This window comes from Pongo abelii, chromosome 14 (genome assembly GCF_028885655.2).
Source record: "Pongo abelii isolate AG06213 chromosome 14, NHGRI_mPonAbe1-v2.0_pri, whole genome shotgun sequence".
NCBI classification, from domain to species: domain Eukaryota; kingdom Metazoa; phylum Chordata; class Mammalia; order Primates; family Hominidae; genus Pongo; species Pongo abelii.
This window is the reverse complement of record NC_071999.2, coordinates 53,210,369-53,226,875: the sequence shown is the minus strand read 5'-3', so window position 1 is coordinate 53,226,875 and position 16,507 is coordinate 53,210,369. Positions and strand designations below refer to the sequence as shown.

Genomic DNA, 16,507 nt, shown 5'->3' with positions numbered 1-16,507 from the left:
CTTTAAGAGTTTGAAGCTTTAAAAACTCTGACCTCCTAGGTCAAAATTGAAATTTTTTGTCTTAGGAATTTGAGGTGAAATGAAGCATAGGTATTTTATTAAATGGGGGTGGATTCTGAATTATTTCAGAGAGTAAGCAACCTTAGAAATATAAAAATCATCATTAACTCAAAATGTTCTACTTGTGAGGGGGGCATTCTCAGAGAAGCACAGTTATTTTACGTTCCTTGGAAACTTTAGGCTTTGATTGCCCTTCCATCAAAAAATAAAAGCATTTTATATTAAACAACATCATTCAAGGTTGAGGCTTAAATGTTACTTTAATAGTATCCACAAACAATCTGGTTTAGTTATTAAAAGGACTTATTTTTATTTAAAGAAAAAAATCTGTGATTTTACTCATTGTATATATAGAAGTGAATTTTTAAAAAATAGTTTCTTCTTTTATGTGGATTCTCTTAAGATTTGAAGAACCAAACTATTCTTTGGTTTTATTATACGGGAAAAACAACACGCAGTCTAGTTAAACAACTTTGTGATATTTATATTCCATTGCACAGATACGGGTTATACAAATTAGTAACACAAGTTATTTCTTAAATTCCAAACATTTTCTAAAATATTATTACAGCAGATGCCTAGGATATTAAAACATAAAGGTGGAAATTATTCTCTAAATAGTTAAATATGATACTGAAAATACTGCACATTTTAATTAGGGGAAAATTAAAATGTGTGCTCAAATGCGCTAACAAACTAGGTAGCAGGGCAACTAACAACTACAAATAAGTCACTGTGGTCCATTTTTACGTATGCATATATATGATTATTCTCTAGATAATCCATCTTCTTGAAAATGCTAATAAAACATAAAAATCCAGATAAATGATTTAAAGAAATTCTAATTCTTCCTACTACCTAAGGTGACATGTACTATTATCTATGACTTCATACAGTTACTAATTCAAATATAAAAGACGCCACACTTCAAAAGAAAAAAATTTTAAGGTAATGGTTTTAATTGAATTAATGAGATGAAAAGATAGTAAAGCCCTGTTTGCTACTTACATGAAAGAAGATTTTAAAAAATAATCACTGCACAAAATGTAAAGGGTGGGGTTATGCTGTGATATTAATTTTCCTCAATAATGTTTTTCTTGACTGTTCAAGAACAAATTAAAGTTTCCACGGCAAATTTGTTTTCAAAATGCCGAATTGCGAAACAATTGCTGGCTTCACGTTTCTGAATACCTGTTGGAGAGGGAAAAAAGTTTTTTAAAATTTTGATTCTTTAATACTAAATATCCACATCATTTTTATATTATTATTTAGACATATAGAAGTATTTCACTCTATACTCCACAAAAACTTCTACAGTTTGAATGTTTACACTGAAGAAAAGTAATTTTTCTCCCTTTTCTGAACCAAGTATTAATATCTTGACAGATCACAGCAACTTTAATAATGCTATACAGACTGCTTACAAATTCATGAACTTGAAGGTACTGAAAATGTTCTGTATCTTGACTATGGTGGTGCTTGCAAGACCATGTGTATCTTTGTGGAAACTCAGAGTTGCACACTAAAAAGGGTCAATTTCATGGCACATGTAAGGCTGACTTTAAAAAAAATTATGAACCAAGAGAATTTTAAAATGTAAGAAATCAACACAGCAATAAAAAGAATGAAATCATGTCCTTTACAGAAATATGGATGCAGCTGGAGGCCATTATCATAAATGAATTAACACAGAAACAGAAAACCAAATACCTACCTTACAATGCTCTCACTTATAAGTAGGAGCTAAACACTGGGTACTCACTGACATAAAGATGGGAATGATACATACTGAGGACTATAAGGAAGGGAGAGAAGGAGGGAGGAGGTAAGGGTTGAAAAACTACCTATTGGGGAACGCTTTTACACTGTTGGTGAGAGTGTAAATTAGTTCAACCATTGTGGAAGAGAGTGTGGCAATTCCTCAAGGATCTAGAACCAGAAATACCATTTGACCCAGCAATCCCATTACTGGGCATATACCCAAAGGATTATAAATCATGCTGCTATAAAGACACATGCACATGTACGTTTACTGCAGCACTATTCACAATAGCAAAGACTTGGAACTAACCCGAATGTCCATCAAAGATAGACTGGATTAAGAAAATGTGGCACATATACACCACGGAATTTTATGCAGCCGTAAAAAAGGATGAGTTCATGTCCTTTGCAGGGACATGGATGAAGCTGGAAACCATCATTCTCAGCAAACTATCACAAGATCAGAAAACCAAACACTGCATGTTCTCACTCATAAGTGGGAGGTGAACAATAAGAATACATGGACACAGAGAGGGGAACATCACACACTGGGGCCTGTCAGAAGGTGGGGGCCTAGGGGAGGGATAGCATTAGGAGAAATACCTAATTTGGTGACAGGTTGATGGGTGCAGCAAACCACCATGGCACCTGTATACCTATGTAACAAACCTGCATATTGTACACATGTAACTCAGAACTTAAAGTATAATATAAAAAAGAAAAGAAAAGAAAAACTACCTATTGGGTACTATGCTCACTACCTGAGTGATGGGATCATCTGTACCCCAAATCTCACATCAGATAATATACCCTTTGTAACAAACCTGCACATGTACCCCTGAATCTAAAGTAAAAGTTGGAAAAAAAAAAAAAAAAAAAAAGAAATCAAGCTGGTTTCAGATGACTCAACAGCCGGAGATGAGAGAACAGTATTATTTAAAATGCTAGCAAAAAGCCAGGAAAGCACTTTTACTGGGTGACACAATTCCAAAGAAATCACACCACAGTGTATCTGAATGGCACTTCTTACTTTCCACAGCTGCCACATGTACTTTCTTTTTATTTTCACAATGCTCTTAAAAGGAAATGGGGAGATATTGTAATTCTTATATTTCAGGTGAGAAAATAAAAGTTAAATGATTTGGCAAAGCTACATTAGTTGTATCAATGCTCTTAGTTCTTCACCCAAATTCCTTTCCAACTACCCTGACAGTGATTACTCCCAATATGATCCAAAAGGCAAACAGCCTGCTTAGAATCCAGATCCCTGAAAACACAGCTGAAGAGCTGGTCCCAAGAGACCCTCTGGATAATAAAAACCCTTTCAGTATGGCTGAACCAAAGTGGTAGGATGGGAAGTTGGACAGGGTGACTAACTAGATGGAAAATGAGGTACCAGCATCTCACGGCAATGACATTTCATATTGACCTTTTCTCTCCATCTGAAAAGAGTGGACTTATTAAATGGAATTAAGATAATTCTATAGAAACCTGGAAATATTATATAACAACACAATATTACCTCACTCATGGCAGGGATATTGGTAACAATGGCTAGGCTTCACCTAAATCTAGTTTAATACAATGAACTTTTCTGCCCAACACTTTAATATTTAAAAAGAATTACCTTTAATAGTTTCTCTGCGTTGCAGTTTGTAAGTTTCCTTGTCATGACACAGTCGATAAATAAAGAAACCCAGGTGATCAATGTTTTCAATGCGATCAGTAATAACCATGTGCTCATGAATCAGATAGGATTGAGGCAAATAGGTTCCAGCCTACATTCAGAAAAGAATACATGACACGACTATCTCAGAACATACACTGAGTAGACTAGAGTAACAAGACAAAATTCTTACACATTATGGTATGGAACAGGTTGCCAAACTACTACCCACCATCTGTTTGTTTGTTCTATGTTCTCACTATGTTGTCCAGCCTGGTCTCAAATTCCTGGCCTCAAGCGATCCTCCACCTAGGTCTCCCAAAGTCCTGGGATTACAGGCATGAGCCACTGCCCCCGGCTTGTTTTTATAAGTAGAATTTTTTTTGGAATATAGTCATGTTCATCTGTTTTACGTATTGTCTATGGCACCAGAATTAAGTAGTTGGCTAATATTTACTCCCTGGCTCTTTAGGAAAACTTAAAACATTATTTGAGAAATTTATTTCAATTTCAAGATATAAAACATTAAAAACAAAAACCATGAGTATTAGTTCCTCCTTGTAAAATTCTTAACTACAGTCTGATAAAATGGGCTCTTATAGGGCTAATTTCTCAACAGGGAATTCCAAAACACTATAAAGGCATCATTCATCAAAAACAGTCAACATTCTTATACCTTGATGTTAATAAGTAACTCCAGTAGGTTTCTGGGTGGCATAACAATGGAAGTGTTCAGAGGGATCACATAGCACTTATCCAGGTTAAGATCTAAGTAGGCTGTAAGTTTCTGGGAAGAAAAAGATACAGTGTAGTTACAGTAATAGTTGCAAAACAGGCAGCAACTGGATTTTTAAGAATAATTTGTATCATTAAAATGAATTGGCTTTAGAATGTATAAATCACTTGCATTTCAACAAATTCAGAATTTGGCTGGATAAAGTTGGAAGTGGGAATGGGAGAGAACAAACATTGCTACCAGTAAATAAAATGCTCATCAAGGGTATATTTCTATAATAAGTAATAATACCTATTCAAATTAACTGCAAATACTTATTATATAATTAAGCAATTTAACTTCCTCACTTATAAGCTCAAATGCCCTCTAAGGTTATCTGTCCATTGTATGTAAAGATTAACTTTTCTCGTATGTATCTTGAATACTACTACCATACTTAGAACATTGGAAAAACAGTCATTTAAATGATTTTGTGTTCTGTGGTTCAAATGAGAAACGCTGGTTGAGAAAGACTGTCTCATAGAACGGTTTTTAAGAATAACTTAAACCAAACAATGTCAACATTTTGATTCCTAAGAGCTCGGTAAGTGTTAACTATTATTATTTACTATTTGCTTTGGAAGTTTATTTCCTTGAAATAAGTAAATTTTCAAACTGGTTTATAAACATCCATCAGATGTATTTATCAGGCACGAAATGTTTGCAAAGCTAACTTCAGTAATATACTCGAGTGTTCAAAATGGCAAGCTTACAGAGAGACATAAAAATCACAGGTGATACATGAACTTCTGAATCCTTGAATCCTGATTTGAAAAAACAAAAAATTCCTGGGACAAAAATTGGGGAAATGTAAAACATAAACAGAAATGTAAACATATTAAATACAGTAGTCCCTCTTATCTGAGGTTGTGCTTCCTGAGTTTCAGTTACCTTTAGTTAACTACAGTCCACAAATACCTAGGTGAGTACAGTATAATAAAATATTTTGAGAAACCACCTTCACATAACTTTTATTATAGTATTTTGTTATAACTGTTTTATTATTAATTATTGTCGTTAATCTATTACTGTGGCTAACTTGTAAATTAAATTTTAACATATGTATATATGTATACTAATAGGAAAAAACATCGTATATACAGGGTTTGGTACTATATGCAGTTTCAGACATCCACTGGGGGTCTTAGCATGTATCCCCAATGGATAACGGGGGACTACTGTCCTACAAGATCATGTTAATTTTCTTAGATGTGACAATGATGTGGTTACGTAGGAGGACAACTCATTCTTGAGAGATAATAGCATAAGCACTTATGTCAAATGACAGAAAAAGAGATGAAGCAAATATGTCAATATTTGGAACAAAGTGGAGGATTTTGGGTATTCAACTTTTCTGCATTACATAAAAATGCTCAAAAGCTGGGGAAAAATATAGAATGAGAACTTAAAAACAGATAAAATTATTGATTTTGAAAATGCTACCAAGTAACAGGAACATAAATTACCTCTTATCTAAGAAAATGTGGGAACATATAAAAAATATTAGTTTGCCAGCAAAGGGGGAACAGTCATGAGGTGGGCTTTAAGAGTAGGTAAGGCAAAGAGAAGGAAAGACAAGATATGAGAAGGCTGCGTCAGCAGGGTCTGCTTCAGACAAAGCAGAGCCTACCAAATGCTGACAGTTTATTAAACTAAACTCTAAATATAATAAATTAGCAAATATTGAAATTAAAACTACAAAAAGCATAAACTACAGAACCTGCATTCTTTCTATAATTCTGGACACTTGGCTCACCTTGTTAAAGTCATGAACAATGTTGGCAGGATCACTATCTGCAAACTCTGGGACAGGCACACTGATAAATTCAACTTCTTCTTCTTCAAAGATTTTAATATTTTCTTCAATTGTCTGGTAGAGAGCAGCTGGGGCATCTGCAGAGGGCTCATTTAAGATGACATCATCTTTGATGTACTTTATTCCACAGTAGTACACGTCATCTGGCTATAGAGAGTTTAAAGACTCATTTCAGCAATTCAGCCTGAGACAGGTTTTTAAATAAGCATTACTTAAGCTGCCACCTCTATCTAAATAGCATTTTGCTTGCAAACTCTTGCTTTTAGATGACAAGTCAGACAGTTTAATTACAGAGTTAACATATTCTTTAAGATCAGGTTTTGAAGCACTGTAAAAGAACAGCTTCAGAAGAAAGGCAGCTGGTTTTCCCTTTACTTTTCGTGGTAGGTGAAAATAGAACATAAAAATAATTAGCTATCCAGTAACAAATAAATATAAAGAAACAACAGACGTACTCTACCTGTAAGCAGTTTTTATAGAGGAATATATTCCAAAACTAGTCAAGTTTTTCTGAAAGAATATATTAAAAAGTTTTGATATGGTCTACTAATTAAATGACTTTTTTCTTATTAGCCAAAAAAGGGATAATTTTTCTGAAATTTCCATATGCATATAGGTAGTTCTACTTTTCCCTTTATATCACAATTCAGTGGAAAATATTAGATTACGGCAAATCTTTATGCTACTGTCTCACTTTTACAAAAAGAAAAAACAATATATAAGGTCAGGTGCAGTAACTCAGGCCTGTAATCCTAATACTTTGGGGGGAGGAGGCCTGAGACAGATGGACTGCTTGAACCCAGGAGTTCAAGACCAGCCTGGGCAACATGGTGAGACCCTGTCTCCACAAAAAATAAAAAAATTAGCTGGGCATGGTGCCACGCACCTGTAGTCCTAGCTACTACTGGGGAGGTTGAGGCGGGAGGATTGCCTGAGCCCAAGAGGTTGAGGCTGCAGTGAGCTGTGATTGCACCACCGCACTCCAGCCTGGGTGACAGAGTGAGAACTCATCTCAAAAAAAGCCAAACACAGTACACGTATACACACACACACACACACACACTACACACACAATAAAGACTAAGGGTATATAAAATGTGAATGCACGGGGCCAGGTGTGGTGTGTCACGCCTGTAATCCTAGCACTTTGGGAGGCCAAGGTGGGTGGATCACCTGAGGTCAGGAGTTTGAGACCAGCCTGGCCAACATGGTGAAACCCTGTCTCTACTAAAAGTACAAAAATTAGCCAGGAGTGGTGGCAGGCGCCTGTAATCTCAGCTACTTGGGAGGCTGAGGCAGGAGAATTGCCTGAACCCGGGAGGCAGAGGGTGCAGTGAGCCGAGATCATGCCATTGGACTCCAGCCTGGGCAACAAGAGAGAAACTCCATCTCAAAAAAAAAAAAGTTAATGCACCAAATGTTATCTCTGGAAAATGGAATTGCAATGATTTTTTCTATACTATATGTATTTCTTGTAAAAAAAAAACCGTACTTAAAAAGATGACTAGTATTTTGGTAATGTCTATCAACATGTGATTGATTATCTTGAACAACACAGAAAATGAGCATGAAATTGAGAATGTTTCAAAATTAGTTAAATTATTTTAATAAGTCTAGTTGTCAACTATTTCTCCAAATTTTGAAACAGCTGAAGTAGTCATAAAACCTTGAAAGTAATTTCCCCTTCAAAACTCCTAAAAAAAAAAAAAAAAAACCTTCTGAATTATTGCCAAGAAAAATATATCACAAAATAGATTGTAAATTATAATTAATCAGAAGGAAGACCTTTGTCTTAACCCACTGGGATTACTATTAAACACTCAAAGTTATAAACAACTTTCATCCTATGTTATTTCAGTATCACTGCTGAAGTCACCCATTTCTTTAGTGAAACCATGACTGGAAAAGAAGCAGAGACATGGTCTTACTGTATTCTGGGCCCAAGGGTACAGCAGGACCATAGGGGAGTCCAAGCTGACTATCAAGTTATGGCCTATCAACATGAAAACATTTGTGGCTGATGTATTTATTCAACTGGCAATTGATAATACTATTCCTCTCAACCCTTAATTATAGTAGGAAAATAAAGGTTAGTAAAATCACCCAATGACCTAAATAAATCCTTTAGTCAGCAACATTTCAAGTTACTCTGCTTTTAGTGACTGTGTGTGATGGGCTCAGCAAACATATCATGGAGAGATGTTTAAACACAGCTTTAAAATAGAACTACCACTCTGGCTGAAGGTCACAGATAAAAAGTACAAGCTTAGCGCAAGTTGCAAACAATTTTGTAATGCACATCAGGAGAGGCAAAAAAAAAAAAAAAAATCAGAGACACAAAATAATTTTTCCACTTACTTGAAGTGCAAAATATTTGTACAAGTATGCTCCTCCTAGAATAACACCTGCAAGCATAAATGCTAGTCCAAAGCACATGCACCAACACCAGGCTCTTCTTTGGCCAACTGGTACCACATCATCTGGGTCCTAACATATGAAAAAGACAGTTAAATATCTTATCTCCAGACAGAGTAACAGAAGGCTCAGGATTGGAAAAACCTTAAGGATTATCATTTTAATAAATGAAGACATAAAGTCCAAAAGAGTTGTGTCTCTCATCAAAATCAACCCAGGAATGATTAAGTGGTAGCTCCAGGGCTCATCTTAATGGTTCTTGGACTGGGACATTGGTCTCTAGGAGAGTTGTCTACTTCTAATCTCAACACCCCACCTGCTAACCCTGCCTCAAGCAATGAAACACTCCATAATTTTTATTTTCCATGCACAACTTTTGGTGATATATTCTAAAATTTAATAATTTAGAAGAGGTTATGCTACAACTTAGTCATATAATATGATGATGAGCCTTGTAAATTATAAATCCAGGGCATCTCTCTATCTGATCATTTATGAAATTATGTGTTAGGCCTGCTACAGGTGGTTTATATTTCATATCAGGTATAAAACTATTTTAAACCATCCATAAGAAAAAATTACAGTAAAATAAGGAACAGAACAAACAACGATACTAAAATTATTTAAACAATTAGAATTTCAAAAAATAGGACAAAATTATATACATAGAAATATATAATCCTATTATGCCACTGCTCTACCCTAAACCATGGTCTGATGAAATTCTTCACTTTCTTTTAAAGATAGAAGCAGTAGAAAAAAATGAGAAAACATTCAATGATAAAAATGTACTTACAAATTCAAGAAACAAAACTAGCACAAAATTTTATAGAATTTTCATTTCTATCCACTTAAGAAAACAATTTAGCATTAGAACATTATTTGGGGTCATGACCCTAGATACTCCCTCCCTGTGCCCTTCTAACCTGATCCCTCTATTCTGTCACTTTAGAATTACAGCAAATTTCTGATTTGTACCCAAGTTCATGTGCAAAGAGCTAAGAAAACAAAGATACTTAAATAAGTAGTCACTCAATAAATAGTAAAGACTGCAAAAATTCATAGTATACATAAACAGCCTCTTGAAGTACATGACTCTGTCCTTTACTTGGAAAACCCAATATGGGGTAGGCTTAAGGGAGAAAGTAGACTTCACCTAAACCTATATAATAGGATATAAAATTAGGAAGAAAAACTATGAATGATGCAAAAAAACAGGATCGGTCATTGGAACAGCACTCTACAACCTTTTTTGGCACCAGGGACCAGTTTTGTGGAAGACAATTTTTCCACAGACAGACTGAGGGGCGTTGGGATATGGTTTTGGGGTGAAACCATTCCACCTCAGAAGATCATCAGGCATTAGATTCTCATAAGGAGCGCACAACCTAGATCCCTAACATGCACAGTTCACAATAGGGTTTGCGCTCCTAAGAGAATCTAATGCCCCCGCTGATCTGAGAGGAGGCGGAGCTCAGGCAGCAATACTCACTGTGCAGCCAAGTTCCTAGCCAAGACCAGTTCCAGTACTGGTCTGTGGCCTGGCGGTTGGGGACCCCGGTATTAGAACATAGATTTGGTTGAAGCAAGAATTCAGTCATGAATGAAACCTAAGATTATAAGTTTTTAATTCTAAAATGAGGAACTTTAACATGATACAACTGAAAAAGGTCTAATCTCAGATGTTGAAGCAACCAAGAACAATGTGATACGATATAGTGTGTTCCTAGGTTGAGATTTCAAACATAGAATTTAACATTGAACAACAAATACTGTTTATTCTAAGAATCAGTGCATTGCTATGAGAATGTCATGGTTTCTGTAGCACTTGTCAATATACTATGTGTGTAAGACAATGAGTGTATTGCAAGGAAGAAAAGTATGTAATGAGAGTAAGTCTGAAGAATTTATCAAGCCATGTAAGATATCCCAGCTGTGAAAAGAAAGCTACAAGAATTCCACGGAGTCATAAGGTATTATGAAACTTTAATGTCAAAGTATACATCTTTTGCTTGAGCCCTTGTTTGACATAAATATCTAAGGAGGTAAGAAATTGTTCCTAACATAATTAATTTTAGAGTGGAAGGAGAGTGGGGGGGATGAAAATGACAGATGGAAATAGTTATTTCCAACATTTGGTATCAGCTGCTGAGACAGCCAAATGTGCGCACACACCCACCCCATTTGGCAGGCTTTCTCTTCCAACAGTACATAAATGAATAGCCAAACAGAACAGGCAGACATCTGTAAAAGAATACACAGCCCCAACTGGCAAATTGATGACAAGTTTCAAGGCATTGTAATACATCATTTTTAACTGTTCAACAATCATTTTGAGAATAAATTATAAATGTCTACTATGTGCCAAGAGCTGTGCTAGGCACTGAAAATGTATGCTCTGTCAAGAAAGAGACCCGTTGGATCAGTCCGGAAAACATATAAATATACAAAAAGAAAATAAATATGATATGAACTCTAATAGGAAAATGCACAGAGAGCACATAAGAGGGAATGAGTTTCAGGAAGGCTTCCCAAGGGAGAAAATACTTTAGTGGAATGTTAAAGGACAAATACTCATTACCTCAGCAGAAGATAGAGTTAAAGGAAATTATATATATGGCAAAGGTTTTTCAAAAATTATGGAGCTAAAATGCATGACATTTCCAAGAGCCACATGTGCTTTGGCTGGAGTGCCCAATATGGTGGAGATGGGTATGAGAAATGATGGACAAGAAGCTGGTGCAGGTCACAAAAGACCTTTGTAAACCATGCTAGAGTTGACTTCTCATGTTCATTTAAAAATCACTTCTCAGCACTATTGAATTTTTTTAAAAATTCAATTTCTTGAGGAATTTCACTTACAAAATACTTCACTTATCCACAGGTCAATTTATTCAGCACCTCAACAACGTGAAACGTGGCTTAAGAATCAGGAAATAAACAAAAGTCTTTGGTCAGCCAAATTACAGACCCCAAACCTATGCACCACCATCATGTACTTCATAGAAGAGCTGTTAAATCTTCAGTCTATCTAATCTTTGTTCTCTAAATTCCTAGTTATCACTTTTCTTTCATTAGAATAATTCACATAAAGATCTTATCTCTCTCTACTAGGCTATAAGATCTTTTGAGTATCCATTCATATTCATTTTGCATTACTGGCAGCTCCAAGCCAAGCCTAGGCTTGGCATTAGCTGGCACTCATATATTTGAAGAGTGAATAAAACTTAGATCTTTTTTTTTTTGAGATGGAGTCTCTCTCTGTTGCCCAGGCTGGAGTGCAGTGGCGCCATCTCAGCTTACTGAAAGCTCCACCTCCTGGGTTTGCGCCATTCTTCTGCCTCTGTCTTCCGAGTAGCTGAGACTACAGGTGCCCGCCACCATGCCCGGCTAATTTTTTGTATTTTTAGTAGAGACAGGGTTTCACCGTGTAGCCAGGATGGTCTCGATCTCCTGACCTCATGATTCACCCGCCTCGGCCTCCCAAAGTGCTAGGATTACAGGCTTGAGCCACCGTACCCGGCCAACTTAGATCTATTTTTTTAAAAAACCTGGTTATTTAATTTTTTATGATTCATAAAAGTTATACCAGCAGCCAGCGTGATAATGAGGGAAGGGAGAGATGTAACATAATTCATAACGTAAAACAAACTGTGGCTATTTAGCAAGAGCAGTAGCCTAGTTCAGCATTTATTAAGGCCTGCTATTTCCAATATACTGTGCTAGATCCTGTGGGAAATCAAATGTGATTAAGACATGGCTCATACTTTGAGCGATTTATAGTCAAGAATTAACATCACGTATGATAGATAAATGATGTTCCATAATACAATCCGAGTCATGGAGAAGGGATTAAAGTATGCTCAAGATTTAAAAGTTTTTAATCTAAGAGATTTATTAAAAGTGTTTTTAGAGTGATTAAATTTTAACACTTCAAAGAGTAAGCTTTACTTAAAGAAAAAGCCACGTAAGATTTAAGAAGAAAAACCCCATGATTATCTCAAAATATATGGAAAATGTATTTGACAAAATTCAACTTCCATTAAAAAAAAATCTTCGCAAACTAGCAAAGGGTGAAATTCTTTAACATCAGTAAGGCTAACAATCAAAAGCCTATAGAAAGCCTCATACTTAATGGTGAAACTTTTATACTTCACCATACCCTTTTAATTGAGGAATACAGGAATGCCCACTAAAATTGACTGTTTCCATTGAACACTGTACTAGAGATCCTACAGCAAGTACACAAACGATAACAAGATTAGGTATTAGAAAAAAGAAAACAAAACTGTTATTATTTGTAAATAATCTGTCTATGTAGAAAATCTAAGAAAGTCAAATTATTTAATTAGAGGGTGGCAAGATTTTTAAAGATCAATAATCAAAAATCAACTGAGTCAAAAATTTGTACATGAATATTTACAGCATCATTATTTATATACTAGCCCCAAACTAGAAACAACCCAAATATCCATCAACTGATGAATACATTAATTGTGGTATATTCATACCATGAAATAGATAGCAATAAAAAGGAACAAAATAACACACACTAGCAGGACTGAATCTCAAAAACATGCTAAGTGAAAGAACTTTAGCACAAAAGATTACTCACTATATGATCGCATCTTTATCAAATTCTAGAAAAGGCAAAACCATAATGACAAAAGCAGCTTACTGGCTGGGGAAGGGGAGACTGACTACAAACAGGCATGAGGAAACTAATTATTAGGGTGATGGAAATGTTTTGTATCTTGATTGTTGGGGTGGATATACGACTTTATACAATTACCATAAATGCAATCAAATTGTACACATAAAATGCAGGAGTTTTATTCCATGTAAATTATATTTTGATATGGAGGGTGGGGAAGAAATCAACTGAGTTCCTGTCTACCAGGCAATAAAAGAATGTCTAACACCAAGTGCTAGAAAAAGTGTGTAACAAAGGGAACTTGGGAACTTCCACTCAATTGACAGAAATTTAGGTCCAATTGCCTTGGAGAACAATTTGGCAGTATCTAATAAACATATATCAAGCTTGTCCAACCCGTGGCCCACGGCCGTGTGTGGCCCAGACAGCTTTGAATGTGGCCCAACAGAAATTCATAAACTTTCTTAAACTATTATGACATTTTTTTGTGATTTTTTTTTCCAGCTCATCAACTACCGTTAGTGTATTTTATGTGTGGCTCAAGACAATTTTTCTTCCAATGTGGCCCAGGAAAGCCAAAAGATTGGACACCTCTGACATACATTTATCTTATGACCTAGCAATTCTATTCCTAGGTATAAATCTTGGATAAACTTTTGAATATGTAAGGAAATATGTCCAAGAATATACACTGCGTTGTCAGCAACCAAAAAAGAAATTCGAAATAAATTATTATAGACTCATATAATACTGCTAAAAAGATTCAACTAGTGACCAGGCCCAGTGGCTCGTGCCTATACTCTCAGCACTTTGGGAGGCAGAGGCAGGAGGACAGCTCAAGCCCAGGAGTTCCAGACCAGCCTGGGCAACACAGCAAGACCCTATCTCTTTAAAAAAAAAAAAAAAAAAAAAAAAAAGTACTAGCACTGCTGATTTTTAGATAAGCCTAAGAAACATAATTGCTGACCCCCCAAAAAAGGCAGGTTGCACAATACATAACACCACATATTTAAGTGTTATGTAAGTATGTGATATTTAAGACTTTCAAAACATATAAAATGTACTTCAGGTTCTCTATATTTTGTGGCTTGAAATATTTCACAATTTAAAAAAGAAAAAGAAAAACCACTAACAAGTAAGAGCTTCTTCACTGGGGTATATAACTTTACCTGGCCTAATTTAAAACAAGTCACCGAGACATTTCCTCCCTTCTACTGCAATAAAACTGGTGCACCTTGCATCGCGCTTAAAAGGTAACAGAACTCCCACAGGTGCTGTACAATGATCATCTAATTAATCTTCCTAAACCTCAAGTTTTTTAGCCCAGTTTATAAAAGAAGACACTGCAGCACACACTGGCCTATAACCACCTTGCAACAGTAGATATAGAAAGACTTGGCTTTCAGAAGCACTCTCACTCTGGCACAGTACTAATTTCTAGTTCAAATAAATCTCAGCATTGGATAATAAAATAAAATTACTTAAGAAGTTATATCTTAAACAAAATGAAGGACAAATTCTTTTCTGGTACTTCAATTAGTTAAGAATTAGGTCACCTCAATCAGTTCCCTAAGAGGCTTTAGTAAATGTGCTTCAATTATAAACTTAAATAAAATGTATATTTTTTCATATAATTTTAATTCTGTTCTCAAACTAACAAATCACTTTACATTCTTAGGCACCTCTATTTGAACGTTTTTTTTACAGGATGACGGAAGTTTTTAAGAGACATTTTTCAAAGTGCTCAGATACAATATTTTACATTTCTATGTCAAATTCAACAACAATGCTTTAGGAACCAGGATACTAATGAGGAAAACATCTCTTAGGGTTAAAAATTATATTATCAAAAAATATATATAAAGAAAAGAACCAATACAATTTATTCGACTAAAAATATACCGAACCTTCAGAAATAGATTTAGTTACTTAGAAACATGCTGGGTAACATAGGTAAATATGGGGGTGCATAGGCCAGCTGCCCACAGATGTGTTGTTTGGCTGGTACAATGCTTTCCAAAACAGAAAAACAGCTGAGACATTAAAAAAATTTAGTGATTCACACTTTTAAAAACTAGGATTTCCCGGCCGGGCGCAGTGGCTCACGCCTGTAATCCCAGCACTTTGGGAGACTGAGGCAGGTGGATCACAAGGTCAGGAGATCAAGACCATCCTGGCCAACATGGTGAAACCCATCTCTAATAAAAATACACAAATTAGCTGGTTGTGGTGGCTTGTGCCTGTAATCCCAGCTACTTGGGAGGCTGAGACATGAGAATCGCTTGAACCCAGGAGGCGGAGGTTGCAGTGAGCTAAGATGATGCCACTGCACTCCAGTCTGGTGACAGAGCGAGACTCCGTCTCAAACAAAACAAAACCAAAAACTAGATTTCCCATCAATGTTCTAGTATTTTCAACTTCTCTCTTATCTTTTTTTTCTCTCTACTTGGAGACCAAATATACGTTTTGAACTCTGATCTTCATTTCCAGCTATGACTGGGTATACTTCCTTCTGGGATCTTATTTATATTAAATAATCAATCTAAACTACTTCTCCATATAAAGAGTTTTGAGTTCTGGGTTTTGTACACTGGGATATATTCACTTGGTTTCTACATTAGGTTTCTTTCCTCAGTATGAAAGCATCAAAAGGACATGATGTGGTGATCCACTAATTATTAACTGCATTGATTACCAAATATATCTGCTATATGTAAGACACAAAATCTCTGGCTGAGAAGTTAACAATCCATGAGGACATCAAACATTTGTTTGCATTTTTTCTTATTCACTTAAATCAGTATCTGAATTTTGCTTTTTAATTTGCCTTCTGAAATGAGATTGCTGCTGTCTTGACTGTAGTGAGGAAGTCCACATGATAAATGTTATGTTTGACACATAAAAAAGGAAGCAGTTTTCCAAGTGTCTCGCATTATACAGAAAGCTGCTCTCTATATTTGTTAGTACTGTATTTCACAAAGGCCTCTGACCTTTTGTCAATATTAGATATCATTTAGTTAAGTTAAATTAGTATTTAGAGTCAAAATTGGGAATTATACCAACATGTTATGATTAATGAAGTTATGGAATTATTCTGTACTGGAATTCGAACATGAGAAGGCTTTAAAAAGGAGAACTTAGGCTGGGCGCGGTGGCCCACGCCTGTAATTCCAACACTTTGGGAGGCTGAGGCGGGTGGATCATGAGGTCAGGAGATCGAGACCATCCCGGCTAACATGGTGAAACCCCGTCTCTACTAAAAATACAAAAAATTAGCCGGGGGTGGTGGCAGGCGCCTGTAGTCCCAGCTACTCGGGAGACTGAGGCAGGGGAATGGCGTGAACCTGGGAGGTGGAGCTT

At 35.8% G+C, this 16,507-nt stretch overlaps 1 protein-coding gene across 1 annotated transcript in view; it reads right to left on the bottom strand.

Annotated features, from left to right (window-relative positions):
* Positions 1–518: 518 nt before the first annotated feature.
* The window catches only part of ITM2B (integral membrane protein 2B), a 28,737-nt gene continuing 12,748 nt past the window's right edge, over positions 519–16,507 (bottom strand). Inside the window, exons 2-6 of the mRNA XM_002824261.5 lie at positions 8,437–8,565; positions 6,019–6,225; positions 4,164–4,274; positions 3,449–3,599; positions 519–1,251 (exon numbers count right to left, since the gene is read on the bottom strand). Coding sequence (XP_002824307.1) covers positions 1,166–1,251; positions 3,449–3,599; positions 4,164–4,274; positions 6,019–6,225; positions 8,437–8,565 — 684 coding nt within the window. The 3' untranslated portion in view covers positions 519–1,165. The remainder of the gene's footprint in view (positions 1,252–3,448; positions 3,600–4,163; positions 4,275–6,018; positions 6,226–8,436; positions 8,566–16,507) is intronic.